An 18244-nucleotide genomic window follows, 5' to 3' on the forward strand; every position below is an offset into this window, starting at 1 on the left:
TTATACGACACCACTTAGAAGATATTAGGTTTAGGACCCACCTTAACTCTGATATGGTCTCATTAACATAACAAAAGAAACCCCTATTTCCAAACAGGGTCATATTTACAGGTACAGGGGTTAGGACTTCATCATTTCTTTGGGGGGGACACAATTCAGTCCATTAACACTTGCTCTCTGGTCCCCCGGGACCTTCAGAGAAGGGTAAAATTTGCCCTGGAAATAGCCCACGGGTCCTAAAAGAGGCTGGTGTCCTTTAGGGCCCAAGAAGCACCATGAGGCTGTTGGCTGTGCTCACTCCCTTAGGAGCCCATTTGTCTGACCCTCCTGGCAGGGCCTCCATTTGGGGGAGGGTCCCTTTGAGTGTCAGTGCGGAGACCCAAAGGACTGGGGTCTTCAGTGTGAGTAGGGAGAGACTGTCAGGACTTGGTCTCCATGGGCTGATGGGCTGGCCGCATGTGACGGTGGAGCCTATCACACCATCCACATGCGCAGGCTCGACTTTTGGGGGAACTCTGTTTGACTCTAAAGGTTCTCCAGCATGAATTCAACCTTTCTTGTATGAGAAGGGTGAGCAAATGCCGGTTCAGGGGGCGTTACTCAGAGAAATTGACTCTTAACAGTGGAGACCCTGGGTGAAGTAACTGTTGCCCCCGAATGGTCTTTCCTCACAGGCACACCCTCCAGCCCTCCCTACGATGATCCCCCCGGCGAGCAATACCCCTCCGGGAGAGGCCTTCTTCCCTACTTTGGCTCCTCAGGACTTCTGGAGGTCTCAGGTCTCGGGCTACTCGGGGTCTGTGACCCGGCACATCAGCCATCGGGCCAACAACTTCAAACGACACCCCAAAAGGAGGAAGTGCATCCGTCCCTCTCCACCCCCACCCCCCAACACCCCATGTCCTATTGAGCTGGTAGACTTTGGGGACCTGCACCCCCAGAGGTCCTTCCGGGAGCTGCTCTTCAATGGCTGCATTCTGTTTGGTATCGAGTTCAGCTATGCCATGGAGACCGCGTATGTGACCCCGGTGCTCCTGCAGATGGGCCTGCCTGACCAGCTCTACAGCCTAGTGTGGTTCATCAGCCCCATCCTTGGTGAGCCCCACCTCAGCCCCAATGGTGTATGGCCTCCAGAAAATTCTGGAAACCTCCAGAAGCTTAGCAGCTTGAGGGTCATGAGGGGACAAGGGAGAAACAAGAGTTGGATTCCACTCATTAGTATGGGGCTGTAGAAAAACGCAGGTATGACTGGTCATACCCCATATTATAAGTTACTTTATCTAACCCAGACAATAGAACAGGAATTTAGCAAACCCCAAGGATTACCATCATCTGTGCCAACCTATCACTGGAGAATCCAGACGAGTTTTGGCATCTGGGAAGTCCTGAAATTTCTTGGAATCTCACGGAAGGACATGACTAATTATAGCCTCACAGGTTCTAAGTAGAAAATTTAAGGAGAGGCCAAGTGATTTGTGAATCTGTTTATCTGTTCTCTAGCTGAGGGTTTTGCGTTTCATCATCTTAATCTTGATGCATTGAGATGTATGAGTGCAGGCATTTTAGGAATGTGATGAGATCAAGTTCCAGTGTTTGTCCCAATGGGCCATGCAGACCCAAGAAATGACCACTGGTCTGCTCTCTTTCAGGATTCCTACTGCAGCCTCTGTTGGGTGCTTGGAGTGACCGATGTACCTCAAGGTTTGGAAGGAGGCGCCCTTTCATTCTTGTCCTGGCTATAGGTCTGTTGTTTTGGCATTGAAATAAAATGAGAAAAAAAAAAAAAAAAAAAAGACCAATTGCTTCCTTTTAGGAAAATCTAAAAGAGTCTAAAGAGTCTTGGCCAAAGTAGTCACCTACAAAACTCGGGGCCCTTGTTAGAGTGTTGGCAGGGGGACCTCATAACCCAGCCTAGTCAACTGTGAGAACGTTCACTCTGATCATTTTTAAAAAGTTTTTTTTTAATTTAAAGATTTGTCAATAAAGTTCATCTCACTCCTGCTCTGCTTGGTGAAATAAAAATCCTGGTCCAAGTGCAAAAAATGGTGTCTTCAGGTGACTTCCAGTCAGTTCTGCTTGAAGTTTGATTTTAAAAGTTCCTGGGGCTCTACAGAGTCTAGCTTTGCATAGCAAAATGTCCAGACGGAGCTGGTCTGCGTTTTCTCTGGGTGACTCTTTGTTTTGCTGTCTCCAGGGGCGTTCCTGGGCCTCTCCCTCTTGCTGAACGGCAGGGACATAGGGATAGCCCTGGCTGACACGGCGAACAACCACAAGTGGGGCATCCTGCTCACTGTGTGCGGGGTGGTGCTGATGGACTTCAGCGCGGACTCTGCCGATAACCCCAGCCACGCCTACATGATGGATGTCTGCAGCCCCATGGACCAGGACCGTGGGCTGAACATCCACGCCCTCCTGGCAGGTACCCATCACAACCCCTTTCAGCATGGGGCGGGGGGAGGGGGGCAGCACATGTTTGCAGAGCCACATGTCCACGTGTGCATTTTCAAGTCCCATCCTCACTCCCTGCTTTAAAAAATTGGTTGTTAAAAATTCCAGTATATGGATAAATATGGAAGTGATTGAAAAAGCATAGTTCAAATAATACATTTCAACAATATTATATATGGTTATTGTTGAGGTGCGTGTGTGTGTACATGTGTATGTTGTTATTAGCTGCTGTCCAGTTGGCCCCTGACTCATGGTGACTCCATGCACATTGGAACAAAATGCTGCCCAATCCTGCACCATCCCCACGATTGGCTACGGATTGAACTGTCATGATCCATAGGGTGTTCGTTGGCTGATTTCCAGAAGTAGATTGCCAGGCCTTTCTTCCTAGTCCATCTTAGTCTAGAAGCTCTACTGAAACCCGTTCAGCATAACAACAACATGGAAGCCTCCTCCGACAGACGGGTGGTGGCTTCTCATGAGGTGCTTTGGCTGGGAATCAAACCTGGGTCTTCTGCATGGAAAGCGAGAATTCTACCACTGCCCCACCACTGCCTCTGTTGTATATATGTACATATACATGCCTGTGCAGAGCCTACTGAAGTCAGGAACAAGGCAAGAATGACCACTAACCCTACTAAGCCAATGCAATTAGACAGTAGATCTAAACAAGAAGTGGAGAGGGCCAAAAACATCAGCACTGGCATCAATGCTTGTACTTGTGGAAAATTCACAGAATTAACTGCAAAAGATTAAAAGAATTTAGTACGATGCTTGGTCATTAAAGTTTTATATAAAAATCAATATCTGTAGCTTTCCTGTTTCAAACACTTGCCTTGTTACAAAATAAAACGGAAGGCAAAATCCTATTTAAAATAGCAGTCAAAAAGATTTTTTAAAATCAAGGAAAAGACCTAAGATGTGGGCAGGACCTGCAGGAAGACTTCGAATGGCCTGGTGGTTGGAGGCACGGGCTCTGGGATCTGAAAGCCTGAATAGGTTCTTGGCTGCTCCACTTATTGTGAGGCGTTAGGACAAAAACTTCTTGGCTTCTCCAAGCCTTAGTCGCTTCATCTAGAACATATTGTTGATCTTTGGCCCAACGGTTGAGTGCTTCCATAAAGATTAAACCAAACCCACTGCTGTTGAGTCGATTCTGATGCATAGCCACCCTATAAGGTTTCCAAGGCAGTTATCATTTACAGAAGCAGACTGCTACATCTTTTTCCCTGGGAGCGGCTAGTGGGTTCAAACCCCCAACCTTTTGGTTAGCAGCTGAGCTCTTTAACCACTGTACTACCAGGGCTCCATAAAGATTTTTTTAAAAAAAAAAAAAAACAGCTTAGAAAACCCTATGAAGTGCAGTTCTACTCTGACACACATGGGATCACTATGAGTAGGAATCAACTGTTTTTGTTTGCTTTTAAGTATCCCTCTAAGAAAGGAAACCACCCCTCTTTTTAAAAAGATTTTTTTTATTGTGGTGAAATCAATATGACAAAACATTTACCATTTCAGTCATTTTTACGTGTTAAATTCCCTGCTTTGTGTGACTGTCACCACTATCCATTCCAAAGTTTTTCATCGCCCTTAACAGAAACTCAGTACCCCTTAGCAATAACTACCCATTTCCCCCTCCCCCCCACTCACCCCTGGTAACCACTAATAACCTTTGTCCCTATGCATTTTCCTATTCTGGATGTTTCATGAGTGGAATGATACAATATTTTTCATTTTATATCTGACGGATTTCACTCAGCATAATGTTGTTGATGGAGCCCTGATGGCACAGTGGTTAAGAGCTACCGCTGCTAACCAAAAAGTCAGCAGTTCAAATCCACCAGCTGCTTCTTGGAATCCCTATGGGGCAGTTCTACTCTGTTCTATAGGGTTGCTATGAGTGGGAACCGACGAGACGGCACAAAACAACAACGTTGTTGAGGTTCATGTATGTTGTGGCATGTATCAGAACTTTATTTCTCTTTATGGCTGAGTAGTAGTCCATCGTATGGATGGACCACATTGTGTTTATCCATCATCTGTTGATGGACACGTGCATTGTTTCCACCTTTTGGCTATTGTGAACAATGGTGCACCGAACATTGGTGTAGGTCCCTGGGTGGCTCAAACGGTTTGCGCTTAGCTACTAATTGAAAAGTTGATGGTTCAAATCCACCCTTCGACAGCATGGAAGAAAAGCCTGGTGATCTACTTCCATAAGATTACAACCATTGGAAACCCTATGGAATGCAGTTTTCCTCTGACACACTTGGGGTCACCATGAGTTAGAATTGGCTGGACAGCAACGGGTTTGGTTTGGGTTTGGTGTGGACATTGGTGTACAGGATTCATAAATCTCTGGGATTTTCTCTACCTGTCTGCAGAGGGAATTTACACTCTGCTTCTCTCCATAGGTCTCGGAGGAGGGTTTGGCTATGTTGTCGGGGGAATCCACTGGGACAAAACCAGCTTCGGGAGAGCCCTGGGTGGGCAGCTCCGAGTCATTTACATCTTCACCGCGGTCACCCTGAGCATCACCACCGTCCTAACCCTGGTCAGCATCCCGGAGCGCCCCCTGCGGCCCCTGGGCGAGAAGAGGCCCACCATGAAGAGTCCCAGCCTGCCCTTGCCCCCTTCCCCGCCTGTTTTGTTCGAGGAAAGTGCTGGTGAGAATGTCCCTTCTCACACTGCCACCAACTTGTACGCAAGCTTCACCAGCCCCATCTCTCCTCTCAGCCCCCTCACGCCAAAATACGGCAGCTTCATCAGCAGGGACAGCTCCCTGACAGGGCTCAGCGAGTTCGCCTCCTCCTTCGGCACCTCCAACATAGACAGCGTCCTCATAGACTGCTTCACGGGTGGCCAGGACAGCTACCTGGCCCTTCCCGGCAGCTTTCCCAGACAGACCATCAGTGTCAGCTTCCCCCGGGTCCCCGAGGGCTTCTACCACCAGGACCACCGGCTTCTGGAGCGCAGAGAGGCCGCCCTGACCTCCAGCTCAGATGGAGACATCTTAAGGGTGGGCTCCTTGGACACCTCAAAGCCACGATCGTCGGGGATCCTGAAGAGGCCCCAGACCTTGGCCATTCCAGATGCTGCAGGAGGAAGTTGTCCAGAAACCAGCAGGAGAAGGAATGTGACCTTCAGCCAACAGGTAAAAAAGCAAACCTCAGAGCGGGGGGCGCCGTGGGGTGTTAGATGACAAAGAGGGAGAGACTCTGAGAACGAAATCCCTGGGCCATCACTGAGGTATTAAAGAGTGCATTGATCTAAATAGACAACTTCATAAACATTTACCTCTCTGCTGACACATGAGTAAACAAATTCTGTCTGAAAGCGAGTCCCAGAGATGACGCTGTTCACGGCACCTAAGTGTAAATAAACCTGCTAAGTATAAACTGTCAAGGACCCCTGGTGGCACAACAGTTAAGTGCTCAGCTGCTAACTGAAAGGTCGGTGGCTTGACCCCACCCAGCAGCTTTGTGAGAGAAAAGACCTGGCAATTTGCTCCCATAAAGATCACAACCTGAGAACCCAGTAGGGCCGTTCTACTCTGTAGGGTCTCTGTGGGTCGGAATCAACTCAACGGCCCACAGCAACAACCGTAATCTGGCTACACACTAAACTGACAAACTGACAACTCTTTTAAACTCTGCCTCATATACCCAAAGGTCATTCAGGCCAGGAGTGTGCCTCTAGTGAGTTTGTTACACGCATCCTGTGCATTTTGTTTGTTTCTAATCTTCCTTCCCAGTGTCTGCAGCCCATTTTGGCTGAGAGAATCTGGTGTCAAAGAATTCAGGAAAGGCAGAAACCGAATGTAGTAAAGCCTGGCAGATGCTCTGGGCTTTCTCCTACTTCTGATGTTGTCTCTCCTGGCATCTGATATTGAAAACCCTGGTGGGGTAGTGGTTAAGAGCTATGGCTGCTAACCAAAAGGTTGGCAGTTCGAATCCACCAGCCGCTCCTTGGAAACCCTATGGGGCAGTCCTACCCTGTCCTATAGGGCCGCTATGAGTCAGAATCGAAGTGATGGCAATGGGTTTTTTGTTTTTGTTTTTTTTTTTTTTGCATCTAATATAGCTAACTCCTAGAGGCAGTAAAAACTCTGGGCTCTAAAAGGCAGTGATATGTTCTCCTATGAAGGCAAAGAAACTTCCAGAAGACTGTATGAGTTGTATTTAGTATACACCATGTTGGCTGAAGGGCCATGAGCTGGTTTGTGGGGTTTTACCAGCTTTCAGAATCCATGATCTTGAGGAGGTGATTTTAAATAAAAGAGAGGTTATTTTTTCATGTAAAGCAGGTGTAAAAGTAACGGTGCCCTGCCTGTCCTCAGGGGGCGTTTCAGGATGAGGGATAATTTCGATAAGATCTTGGAGTTCCTTAAGCATGTTGTTGTTGGTACCTGCCGTCAAGTTGGCCCCGGTTCATGGCAATCCTATGCGCAACAGAACAAAAGGCTGCCTAGTCCCGTGCAGTCCCTATGATCAGTTGCAGATCAGACTGTTGTGATCCGTGGGTTCTCATTGTCTGATTTTCAGAAGTAGATTGCCAGGCCTTTCTTCCTGGTCCATCCTAGTCTGGAAGCTTCACTGAAATCAATTCAGCATCATAACAACCCACAGGCCTCCACTGACAGGTGATGGCTGCATATGAGGTGCACTGGTTGGTCATCAAACCCAAGTTTCCCACATGGAAGGTGAGAATTCTACCCTTGAACCACCACTGTGCTCTTCTTGGGCATGAGTCCTATAAAACCCTGTTGAACCTGCACAGGTCCCTCCTGGGAGGTGCTACTGAAGACCGGGTGACTGAACACACAGCCCAACGAGATACGTGTGCTGGGGCCGCAGACGCCGCACATGGCTGTGTGTCACTGATGCGGTGCCCTGGCTCTGCCCACCCGTCTCGCATCCACATAGGACCCTGATGAACATGTCCTACTGTTCTGCTTCACCCCAGGGGGCAGATGCCCCTCCTCTGTGCCTAGGAAGACTCTCTGAATGACATCCTCTCACTGGAGACATATTCTGAGGTGGCAGCTCATTTTCTCTTTGTAATTGTTTGTCTTATTGACTTTTCTGGAGTGCATTCACACCTTTATGCTATTTGCATTATCTCTTATTGTTAGTGGAAACCCTGGTGGCATAGTGATTAAGTGCTACGGCTGCTAACTAACAGGTCAGCAGTTCAAATCCACCAGGCGCCCCTTGGAAACTCTATGGGGCAGTTCTACTCTGTCCTATAGGATCGCTATGAGTTGGAATCGACTCGACAGCAGTAGGTTTGGTTTTTGTTTTTTTCTCATTGTTAGTGTTCCTTTTAGTCCAGAGAGGGTAATTTTCACTTTCAATAATGCAAATCTAGTTTTGGCCTAATATACTAGTTACCAGCTGCCATCGAGTCATGGGGATCCCATGTGTTTCAGAGTAGAACTACTCTACAGGGTTTTCAAGGGCTGTGAACTTTCAGAAGTAGATCACCAGACCTTTCTTCTGAGGTATCTCTGGGTGGTTTGAACCACCAACCTTTCAGTTAGTAGCCAAGCTCTTAACCATTTGTGCTGCCCAGGGACTCCTTCCATTCTCTCGAACTTCATCTTGAGGAAGGATGCTGTGAACGTCATCTGAGTCATTGTAAAGCAGTCTTGATGTTCCCTGTGGCCATCTCAAGTGGTTTACGATGAGCTGCTAACCTAACTCTGTAACACATGGGGTCACCATGAGTTGGGGCAAGTCCATGGCAACTGGTAGTAGTGGTGGTAGACATCTCATGAGCTGATGTCTGGAAAGAGTGAAGAACTGAAAACCACCAGAGAGCTAGGAAATCCAGTGGTTGTCAAAGGAAAGAGATGATCTAACTGCTCAAGTCAAGGGCATTTTTAGCCGCATTCTTGATGAGACCAGAGTAATTAAGTTTACCAGGCCTCTTGTCAGCACGGGCTCATCCTGTCCTGCTTCAAAACCTCCAAACTGGCTTCTAGATACAGTAGTTCTTTAGATCTGGTTGAAAATCTCATTTGAATCTTTTTTTTTTTTCCCCCTTCTATTTCCATTCTCCATAAAGTATAGTTTAAGAATTTACTGGTCCTATTGCGAAATTTTCAGGTAAGTATAAATGATCATCTAACTACAAAGACAGTGGCCCAGATGGGGACGTAGGTGTAATTTTAGCAGTCTCCTCCAGCAGGCAGGGGTGACAAACTCCATGTATACGGTGCCCTTGGAACAAGTACTGTAAAATCTTTACTTCCTTTTTTAACCTGGGATATTCAGGTGTGGACAGCCTCACAAGCTTCCCCTCACCCCCACTCCAATTGAGCAGCCTCTCATCTTTATTCTCGAAACCTTTAACTTCCAAAATGACTCTTTTCATCTGACTGGAGTTCATACTACAAATGGTGGCAGAGCTGTTGTGGAATGAAACCTTCTCATTCCAGGATAGATAGATGATGGATGGATGGGTGGGTGGGTGAGCGGGCGGGCGGGTGGGCGGATGGATGGATGGATGATAGGAGAGAGAGAGGGATGATAGAGAGAGAGCTTCCTTCGAGTTGGCTCTGACTCATGGTGACCTTATGTACAACAGAATGAAATGTTACCTGGTTCTGCATCATCCTTAAAATCGCTGAAATGTTCGAGTCCATCATTGCAGCTATTGTTCCATCTCCCTCACCGTCAATGACCCTCTCCTTCACCAAATGTGATGTCTTCCTCCAGCGATTGATCCCTCCTGATGACGTGTCCAAAGCAAGCGAGTCAGACAATGTTCTGTTGTGATCCATATGGTTTTCATTGGCTAATTTTTGGCAATAGATCTCCAGGCCTTTCTTTCTGGTTTGTCTTAGTCTGGAAGCTCTGCCGAAACCCATCCACCATCAATGACCCTGCTGTTATCTGAAATAGCAATAGCATAGCTTCTGGCATCACAGCAACACTCAAGCCACCACAGTATGACAGACTGACAGATGGTGGTAGCCATTCCAGGAAGAGTTAAGCAAATAATGTCAGAGTATTTGTCCATCAAACGTTGTTTTTGAGTCCCAGAATGAAATCTAACCCTCACTTGTTGAAGTTTCAATTCTGTGACAATGGAAGTGTCTTGGATCCATCGTGACTCCTTGTCAAGGGTTGTGGTAAATGAATTGGTTCCTTGGCATGTTGACTTGGCCACCCTGTCCTCTGGGTAGATAGGAGTTCCACCTGTCCAGAAAGAATTCTGTATAGACCTCCCCAATCACCTTGAAATACGTCTTTCACAGCCTGCTCTTATGGAAAAGGAGGGACTCTGCAATGTTTAGATTTGAACTGACCTGTATTTCTTTTATTAACATTTATTTCAAATTTTGCAAGGTATAACTTACTCCCTGTGGCACAGATCTCGCAGCCAAATCATGGGCACACTCATGGTAAAATTCTATTCTTAGCTGCTTCTGAGTCTCTGAGGGGACACCCGTAAGTGGTTTCTACCATGCAAAGTGGTACTTGATGCTCGGTCAACCCCGTCTAATAAGAAGACAGCCTCACAGCCTTTACTTGTTCTGTTTCTGATTGACATTTTCATCACAGCAAAATATATACTTCCTTGGGGAGGACCCAGATTCGATGCTCTGATGGGTGGGCTTCGGTGGGCTTCCTCTGCAGGTGGCGAACATCTTACTGAATGGTGTGAAGTATGAGAGTGAGCTGACCGGCTCCAGTGAGCAGGCAGAGCAGCCACTGTCCATGAGGCGCCTTTGCTCCACCATCTGCAACATGCCCAAGGCACTCCGCAACCTCTGCATCAACCACTTCCTGGGTGAGCTCATGGCAAAGCCTCCCTGTGTGTCCCTGCCCTGTTGCTCTATGGTGGGGAATGGGGCCACATGACCCAGGGTTCTTGTCCCCATTGTCCTCCCAAGACACCCCAAAGCCTCAATTCACAGGAGTTGTCTCTGAAAAGGAAACTCCCTCCCGAGAGGGCATGGAAGCCATGGGTTTAGCCACCCAATCCCCTGGGCAGGCGTGGGGGTGGTGCCTGCCCTGGAAGACAGCCCCACTTCTCCAGGAAGGGGCAGCTCCAAATTAAACCAGGCATTACCGATGAGAAGGCCAGATACCTGAGTCTCTACTGTTGGCTCTGATTCAAAGCGACCCCATGTACAACAGAACAAAACATTGCCCAGCTCTGCACCATCTTCACAATCGTTGGTATGTTTGAGTCCATTGTTGCAGCCCTTATGTAGTGCCAACCTAGGGGGCTCATCTTGCAGCACTATATTGGACAGTGTTCTGTTGTCATCCATAGGATTTTCATTGGCTAATTTTCAGAAGTAGCTCTCCAGGCCTTTCTTCCTAGTCTGTCTTAGCCTGGAAGCTCTGCTCAAACCTGTCCATCACGGGTGACCGTGCTCGTGTTTGAAATACCAGGGGCATAGCTTCTAGCATCATAGCAACACGTAAGCCACCACGGTATGACAAATTGACAGATGAGTGGTGGATATCAACGTTTGGGCCTCCTAATTTCTCCCACGCATAGCTAGAGCATTACAATTCCGGTTTTGTCCCTTGAAGAGGAGAGACCAGGGAGCAGGGTGGGGCGGCTGGAAGGAGGAGGAGTGGAGATTAGCTGTCCTCTCAGCAGCAACACTCAGAGAAAGTGCAGAGTGCAAAACCTTCACACAATAGAGCCTATATTTATAAAAGTATACGTGTATTTTAAAACAGACTGAAAGGAAATTTACAAACACAATAAAAGACATTATCTCTGGGTAGCACCACTCTGGGTAATTTTCTTCTTACAGTTTTTGTAACTACAGAAATTACTCGTTACTTTTATAATCAGTAAAAATATGTTAGGAGTCCCTGGGTGGCACAAACAGTTACATGCTCAGCTACTAACCAAAAGGTTGGCGGTTCAAATCCACCCAGCGGCACCTCAGAAGACAGGCCTGGTGATCTGCTTCTGAAAGGTCACAGCCTTGAAAACCCTATGGAGCGGTTCTACTCTGCACACATGGAGTCACCATGAATCGGAGCTGACTCGACAGCAATGAGTAAGAACACGTTGGTTAAAGGAAGGGCCGAGATAGAACACTCACTCTTTCTCTCCTCTGCCCAGGGTGGCTCTCATTTGAGGGGATGCTGCTCTTCTACACGGACTTCATGGGCGAGGTGGTGTTTCAGGGGAACCCCAAGGCCCCACACACGTCGGAGGAATATCAGAAGTACAACAGCGGCGTCACCATGGGCTGCTGGGGGATGTGCATCTACGCCTTCAGCGCTGCCTTCTACTCAGGTGCCCGCCACTGGGGCAGGGTGCAGGCGGGCGTCTCTGGGGGTGCTGTCCTCTAGTGCATTGCTGGAGTGGGTCCACTAAGGAATGTTTGCATCACTACTGTTGTGGTTAGTTGCCATCGAGTTGATTCTGATTCAATTCATTTGGTGAAACTGCTGTCCTTTCTCAGTCACTAAGCAACCGCTAAGGGCCTGCCAGGTGCACCGCTCCACGCAGGGCAGTGGGAGCGGGTTGTGCAGGGGTGGGTCCTCTGAGCACCAGCCTCCCTAGAACTGGGGACTTGGGAGCGTCTAGACCACCGAGCAGAAAGGGTTGGGCGGAGGGAGAGAGGACACGATAGGGGCCCAGGGATGAACCATGAGGTCACCCCCCATGCAGCACCTCATATCTATCCCACTGGGTAGCAACTGGTCCAGAGAGAGGTGGATTGTGACAGTGAGAATGGGGGCAGGTGGAGCGAGAGCATTGTAGCCAGAGAATCAAGAGCACCGGTGGAGGTGGGGGGCAGAGTGTGAGATGGCCCTGGGCTTTGGGGCCCTGGTGACCCATGACGCTTTGTGTCAGGGACACAGGAGGGAGAGCGGCTTCACACTGGGACACCGGGTGCCATACCAGTACGGAACCTGGCTGGGAGACAAAACAGGCAAATCTGAGAGGTCAGCACACTTTTTCCGTAAAGGGCCAGATAGTAGATACCTCGTGCTTTGATGGCCGCACAGTCTCTGCCTCAACTACTCCACTCAGCCGCTGCAGCACAGAAGTAGCCGTAGACAATACATAAATGAACAGGGGGCTGTGTCCCGAGGAAGCTGTGTTCACGTTGACTGCAATCTGAATTTTGTACCATTTTCACACGCTACAAACTACTCTTTTGCTTTTTTCCAACCACTTAAAAACGTGGAAACCTTTCTCATCTCGTGAGCGTGCAAACACAGGCTGGTCCTGAGAGCTCCGGGTTTACCGAGCCCAGTTCTTTTTTAGTGAATTCGAGTCTCGCAGCCCAGGGAAGCAGAATTAGGACTTGGGGCGGGGTGGGGGGTGGGGGCGGCAGGCGAGAGCATAGTAGGGAAGAATTTGTTGGGTTACATTGAACTCTGCTGATGCGTCGGTGTCTGGAGGTTTTCAGTTCTTCTCCAGCTGGGGTGCAGTCACAATGCTGGTGCAAATGGTGAGCATGTGTGACTGCTAACCAAAAAGTTGGAGGTTCAAGTCCACCCAGAGGTGCTTTGGAAGAAATGCCTGGCAATGTACTTCTGAAAAATCAGATATTGGAAACCCTGTGGAGCACAGTTCTACTCTGACACACATGGGGTCACCATGAGTTGGAAGAGACTCCACAGCAGCTCATTAGAGCTGGGGTGGATCCCCATGGGGAAACAACCCGTTTTGTTTGATTCTGGAAAGCAAAGGTGTCTGTACCTCACAGTGGTCACAAGGACGATGGTGGCCACAAGATGAGAGGTTGGTGTCCCCATTTTTGGTAAGAAACAGAGAACTCCAGAATCTGCACAAATCATGGAGGCTTAGCTCAAACCCCTAAATCCCTGAGCCTCTTTGGTGTTTCAACCCCAAGACCCTGGGGACCTGACTGGGGCCAGTGTGAACCCCAGGTTCTGCCATCCACCTGGACAGCCTTGTCCTGGGCATCCCCTGGAGCTGCCAGGGGTCCCTCAGCCCTGTCCCAGGCTCCCCCAGCAGGTGTTCCGGTTCGAAGAGAGCTGTGTGCCATCTCCCACTGCTGTGGCCTTTGGGGTTGGGCCGGTGGAGGGGAGCCTTGTTGCTGGGTACTGAGGCGGCTCGCTGACTCTCCTCCCGCCTGCAGCCATCCTTGAGAAGCTGGAGGAGTACCTCAGCACCCGCACGCTGTACTTCATCGCCTACCTCGCCTTCGGGCTGGGCACCGGGCTCGCCACTCTCTCACGGAATCTCTACGTGGTCCTGTCCCTGTGCGTCACCTACGGGGTTCTGTTCTCCACCCTGTGCACCCTGCCCTACTCGCTCCTCTGTGACTACTACCAGAGCAAGAAGGTAGGCGCCTCCCTCTGCCCTGCCTTGGTCCGTGAAAAGGTTGGCTTCGCAGAACAAACCCCACCCAGAAAGTGTCCCTCGGAACCAGCTACAGAATCTGCAGGGCCCAGGGCAAAATGAAAATGGGGGTTCTCTTGTTCCAAAATTAAGGATTTTAAGATGGTGACAACAGGGTCACCTGAGTGCTGGGCCCTGTGTGACTGCCCTAAGACCAACCCTGATGTCCCCTTCCGCCTTGCTTCCTTTGCAAGAGCTCCCTCCAAACCTTGCACACCTCTGGTGGCAGCTGCCTCGTGCGTAAGGGAAACTGGGAGGTAGGGAGAGCAGAAAGGAAGGCCCACCCGCCTTTTCTTCTCTTTTGGCGGGCTTCTGGGTCACCTGTTAGCGCAGGTCCAAGCAATTCGGAGCCTAGGGTGAGGCAGGTGAGACATTCACCTTGGGCACAAAAAACTCAATAATCATGGTAAATGTGTGAGTGTGATTTTTTTTTTTTAATTAATTTTTATTATGCTTTAAGTGAAAGTTTACAAATCAGGTCAGTCTATCAGGAAAATTTATATACACTTTGCCATACACTCCTAATTACTCTCCCTCTGATGACATAGCACAGTACTTCCCTCCACTCTCTCTCCTCGTGTCCACTCGGGTAGCTTCTGACCCCCTCCCGCCCTCTCATCTCCCCTCCAGACAGGTGATGCCAACATAGTCTCATGTGTCCACTTGATTCAAGAAGCACATTCTGCACCAGTACCATTTTCCATCCCCTATTCCAGTCTAATCCCTGTCTGAAGAGTTGGCTTTGGGAATGGTTCCTGCCCTGGGCTAACGTAAGGTCTGGGGACCATGGCCTCCAGGGTCCCTCCAGTCCCAGTCTGACCATTAAGTCTGGTCTTTTTACAAGAAGTTGAGGTCTGCATCCCACTGCTCTCCTGCTCCCTCAGGGTTTGCTACTGTGATCTTTTAAAAAATCAAAATTAATGACAAAATTCCATGATGAACCAAACGTCAACGTTTTCAAGAAAGACAGGACTAGTAACAGTGCTGTATGGAGCCATATTAGGGTCTGAGACGAAGGGAAAAATCAGGAACTGTGATCTTGTCTTTATTTAAAATGTTGCTGTCTGGCTCATCATGGATTTTGCTTTAACAGCTCTTTTGAGAGAGAACTCACATGCCACAAAAGTCCACAGGTTTAAAGTGTGCCAGTCAGTGGTTTTCAGTACGTTCAGGGTCACGCGACCATCACCACAATCAACTTTAGAATATTTTTGTCACCCCAAAAACAAACCGTACCCATTAGCAAGCACTCCCCATCTCCTCCTGATACCCTGAGCCCCTAGACAATCACTCATCTGCTTTCTGTCTCTGTGGATTTGCCTGTTCTGGGTGTTGTAATGAGTCGAAATCAACTCGACGGCAATGGGTTCGGTTTGTTTGGTCTTGGGTGGTGTGGGTGGTGTTATTGAGTGCTGTCGAGTCAATTTTGACTCATAGTGATCTCGTATGACACAGCAGAATTGCCCCACAGGGTTTCCTGGGCTGAAATCTTTACGGAAGCAGATCGCAAGGTTCTTTTCTTCCACGGAGCCACTGGGTGGAATTGAACCACCAACCTTTCAGTTAGCAGCTGAGTTTGTAATTGTTGTGCCACCAGGGCGCCTTCCTATTCTGGATGTTTCGGACGAATGGGGTCATACAGCATGTGCTCTTGTGTGGCTGTCTTACTTCCCCTAGCATAATGTTTTCAAGGTTCATCCATGTTGTAGCTTTTATCAGAACTTTCTTTCTTTTTATGGCCAAATTAACACTCCCTGGATTTTCTGCAGTAACTTTGGTATTTTAAAATACTGCACTAAAATGTCATCTTGATTACTGAGTTTTTTGCTATGAGTCGCAATCGACTCGATGGCAGTGGGTGCTAATGTTGTGCCCCAGGATGGCCTGTGGAGCATGGTGATATGCAGTAAGCAGTTCAGAGTCTGACAGATTCAGCTGAGCTCTCGGCTGCTAACCCAAAGGTTAGAGGTTTGAGTCCACCCAGAGGTGCCTTGGAAGAAAGGCCTGGTGACGTACTTCTGAAAAATCAGCCATTGCAAATCCTATGGAGCAGTTCTACTCTGACACACATGGGGTCACGATGAGTTGGACCCAATAGCAACTGGTTGGTTATAGGCACTGTATCTGACAACGGTTAAGAAAGGGGATGAACCAGAACTCAGGATAGTTGTCTCGCAGGGCAGACTGTTTGTCTTGCAGGTGTGAGTGAAGGGAAAAAACCCAAATGCTTTGAGCCGGGAGAGCGTCTGTGCTGCCTTGGCCCTACCAGAGCCTGCGCTCCCGCCCGATTAGTCATGGATTCTTTCGATTGTTGTCATCCCTCTGAACACAAATATTATTAAACTCTTGGCTGAACTCCCTGTGCGCGCCAGCCCTGGAAAATGTGAACCCGCTGTGCGTGGGCTGCTCGGCCTCTTGGGCCTGCAGGAGACGTGGGCTCGGGTGCATTGCAGTGAGTCCAGCGTTGGCCTGGGCGGGTCCTGCTGACGCGTGTCTTGTGACTCAGTTTGCAGGGTCCAGCGCGGATGGCACCAGGCGGGGCATGGGCGTGGACATCTCCCTGCTCAGTTGCCAGTACTTCCTAGCCCAGATTCTGGTCTCCCTGGTCCTGGGGCCCCTGACCTCGGCTGTGGGCAGTGCCAAGGGTGTGATGTACTTCTCCAGCCTTGTGTCCTTCCTTGGTTGCCTATACTCCTCCCTGTTTGTCATTTACGAAATCCCTCCCGGTGATGCTGCGGACGAGGAGCACCGGCCCCTCCTGCTGAATGTGTGACACGCCCCTCCTAACCCCCCAGCCTCAACCTTGGACTCAGGCCTGTCCTGGGGTCTCAGGAGCAGGCCGAACTGGGAGGGCCCAGGTGGGCAGGGAGCTGGGTTTCATGTTGGATGTAAATATGTTATAAAACAATAAATGACAGCAGCAAAGCCTGCAGCGTCTAGTCGTGGCTCTCCTGAGGGGTGAGAGGTCGCCTGGGGACTGGGCTACTTTCATGGGTTGTGGCAGGACGTTGTAAGAGTCATTTATTGGAAGAAAAGGTCTAACTCAGTGGTTCTCAAATGGGAACAATTTTTTTCCCCTGGGAGACTTTTGGCAATGTTAAGGTATTTTTGGTTGTTGCAACTCAGGGTGAGGGTGGGGAAGTACTACCAGCCAGGGATGGTATTAAACATCTTACATTGCACAGGACAGCCCCCACAACAAAGAATAACCCAGCCCCAAATGTCAACAATGCTGAGGTCCTGTACATTGCATCTTGGGGACAGATTAGGGCATACAATGCTTGTGAGCCAGAAGGCCTCATAGTCTTTCATTCATTGATTCACTCATCCACCCAACCTTTGCAGCCATTGCAAATCCTATGGAGTTCTACTCTGACACACATGGGGTCACCACAAGTTGGACTCAATGGCAACTGGTTGGTTATAGGCATCATATCTGACAAAGGTTAAGAAAGGGGATGAACCAGAACCCAGGATAGTTGTCTCGCAGGGCAGACTGTCTTACAGGTGTGAGTGAAGGGAAAAAACCCAAATGCTTTGAGCCGGGAGAGCGTCTGTGCTGCCTTGGCCCTACCAGAGCCAACCATACATCCACCTACCCACCATCCATCCAGCATCCACTCAACATCTGTCCATCCATTCATCCACCCAACATCTACCCACATCCAACCATCCACCCACCTACTATCCATCCACCCAACATCCATCCATCCATCCACCCATCCACCCGCCCACCCATCCGTCCGTCCATCCATCCATCCATCTTTCATCCATCCACCATCTACCATTCATCCATTTATTTATCTACCATCCTTCCATCTATCCACTCATCCATCATCCTTCCATCCTACAGATATCCATCAGGTGCCCAGAGTGTGCCTGGCACTGCTAGGTGCTAGGGATCTGCCTTCACGGAGTTGACATGGCAACAGGAGAGATGGAGCCTACACTGAAGGTTCTATAACTGAAGATAGCGGTAAGTGCTGTGAACATAAGCAGGGCAGGAGGACAGCACGACAGGGGCAGGGAGCCAGGCTATCCTAGGGAGAATGACAGGGACAGGTTCTCTAATACCATTTGAGCAGTGCCCTTTGCAGCTAGGGAGTGATACCCGAGGTTAGAACCTGCTTTTTGTACTTGAGAGATCGCAGGGACCAAGATGCTTGGATCATAAAATGCCCCATGAAGTAGGAACACACAGCTGAACGGCACCTGTGTGAACACCCATCCTGCTCTCTGACTCGACAGATCCGTGACTCAGAGTTAAGAGAAAGAAGGCCAGGGCAGAGCCCATACTTCCCCCTCCACCCTCCATCATTCATCCCACAGATGCACACCACTCACCTACTGCACAGGCGCCCTCTGGGCCTGGAATGCGGGGGAGGGGGGTCTATAAACCCGCACCTACCTTCCAGCTCCTAATGTGTGCAGG

The 18244-nt window shown here is 49.2% G+C and overlaps 1 protein-coding gene across 1 annotated transcript in view; it reads left to right on the top strand.

Annotated features, from left to right (window-relative positions):
- Positions 1–16734, top strand: part of SLC45A1 (solute carrier family 45 member 1) — a 149764-nt gene extending 133030 nt beyond the window's left edge. The window contains exons 6-13 of the mRNA XM_049877818.1: positions 675–1095; positions 1650–1742; positions 2195–2419; positions 4863–5602; positions 10095–10248; positions 11551–11727; positions 13550–13755; positions 16319–16734. Coding sequence (XP_049733775.1) covers positions 699–1095; positions 1650–1742; positions 2195–2419; positions 4863–5602; positions 10095–10248; positions 11551–11727; positions 13550–13755; positions 16319–16585 — 2259 coding nt within the window. The 5' untranslated portion in view covers positions 675–698 and the 3' untranslated portion in view covers positions 16586–16734. The remainder of the gene's footprint in view (positions 1–674; positions 1096–1649; positions 1743–2194; positions 2420–4862; positions 5603–10094; positions 10249–11550; positions 11728–13549; positions 13756–16318) is intronic.
- Positions 16735–18244: the final 1510 nt, after the last annotated feature.

Source organism: Elephas maximus, chromosome 3 (genome assembly GCF_024166365.1).
Source record: "Elephas maximus indicus isolate mEleMax1 chromosome 3, mEleMax1 primary haplotype, whole genome shotgun sequence".
Classification (NCBI taxonomy): Eukaryota; Metazoa; Chordata; class Mammalia; order Proboscidea; family Elephantidae; genus Elephas; species Elephas maximus.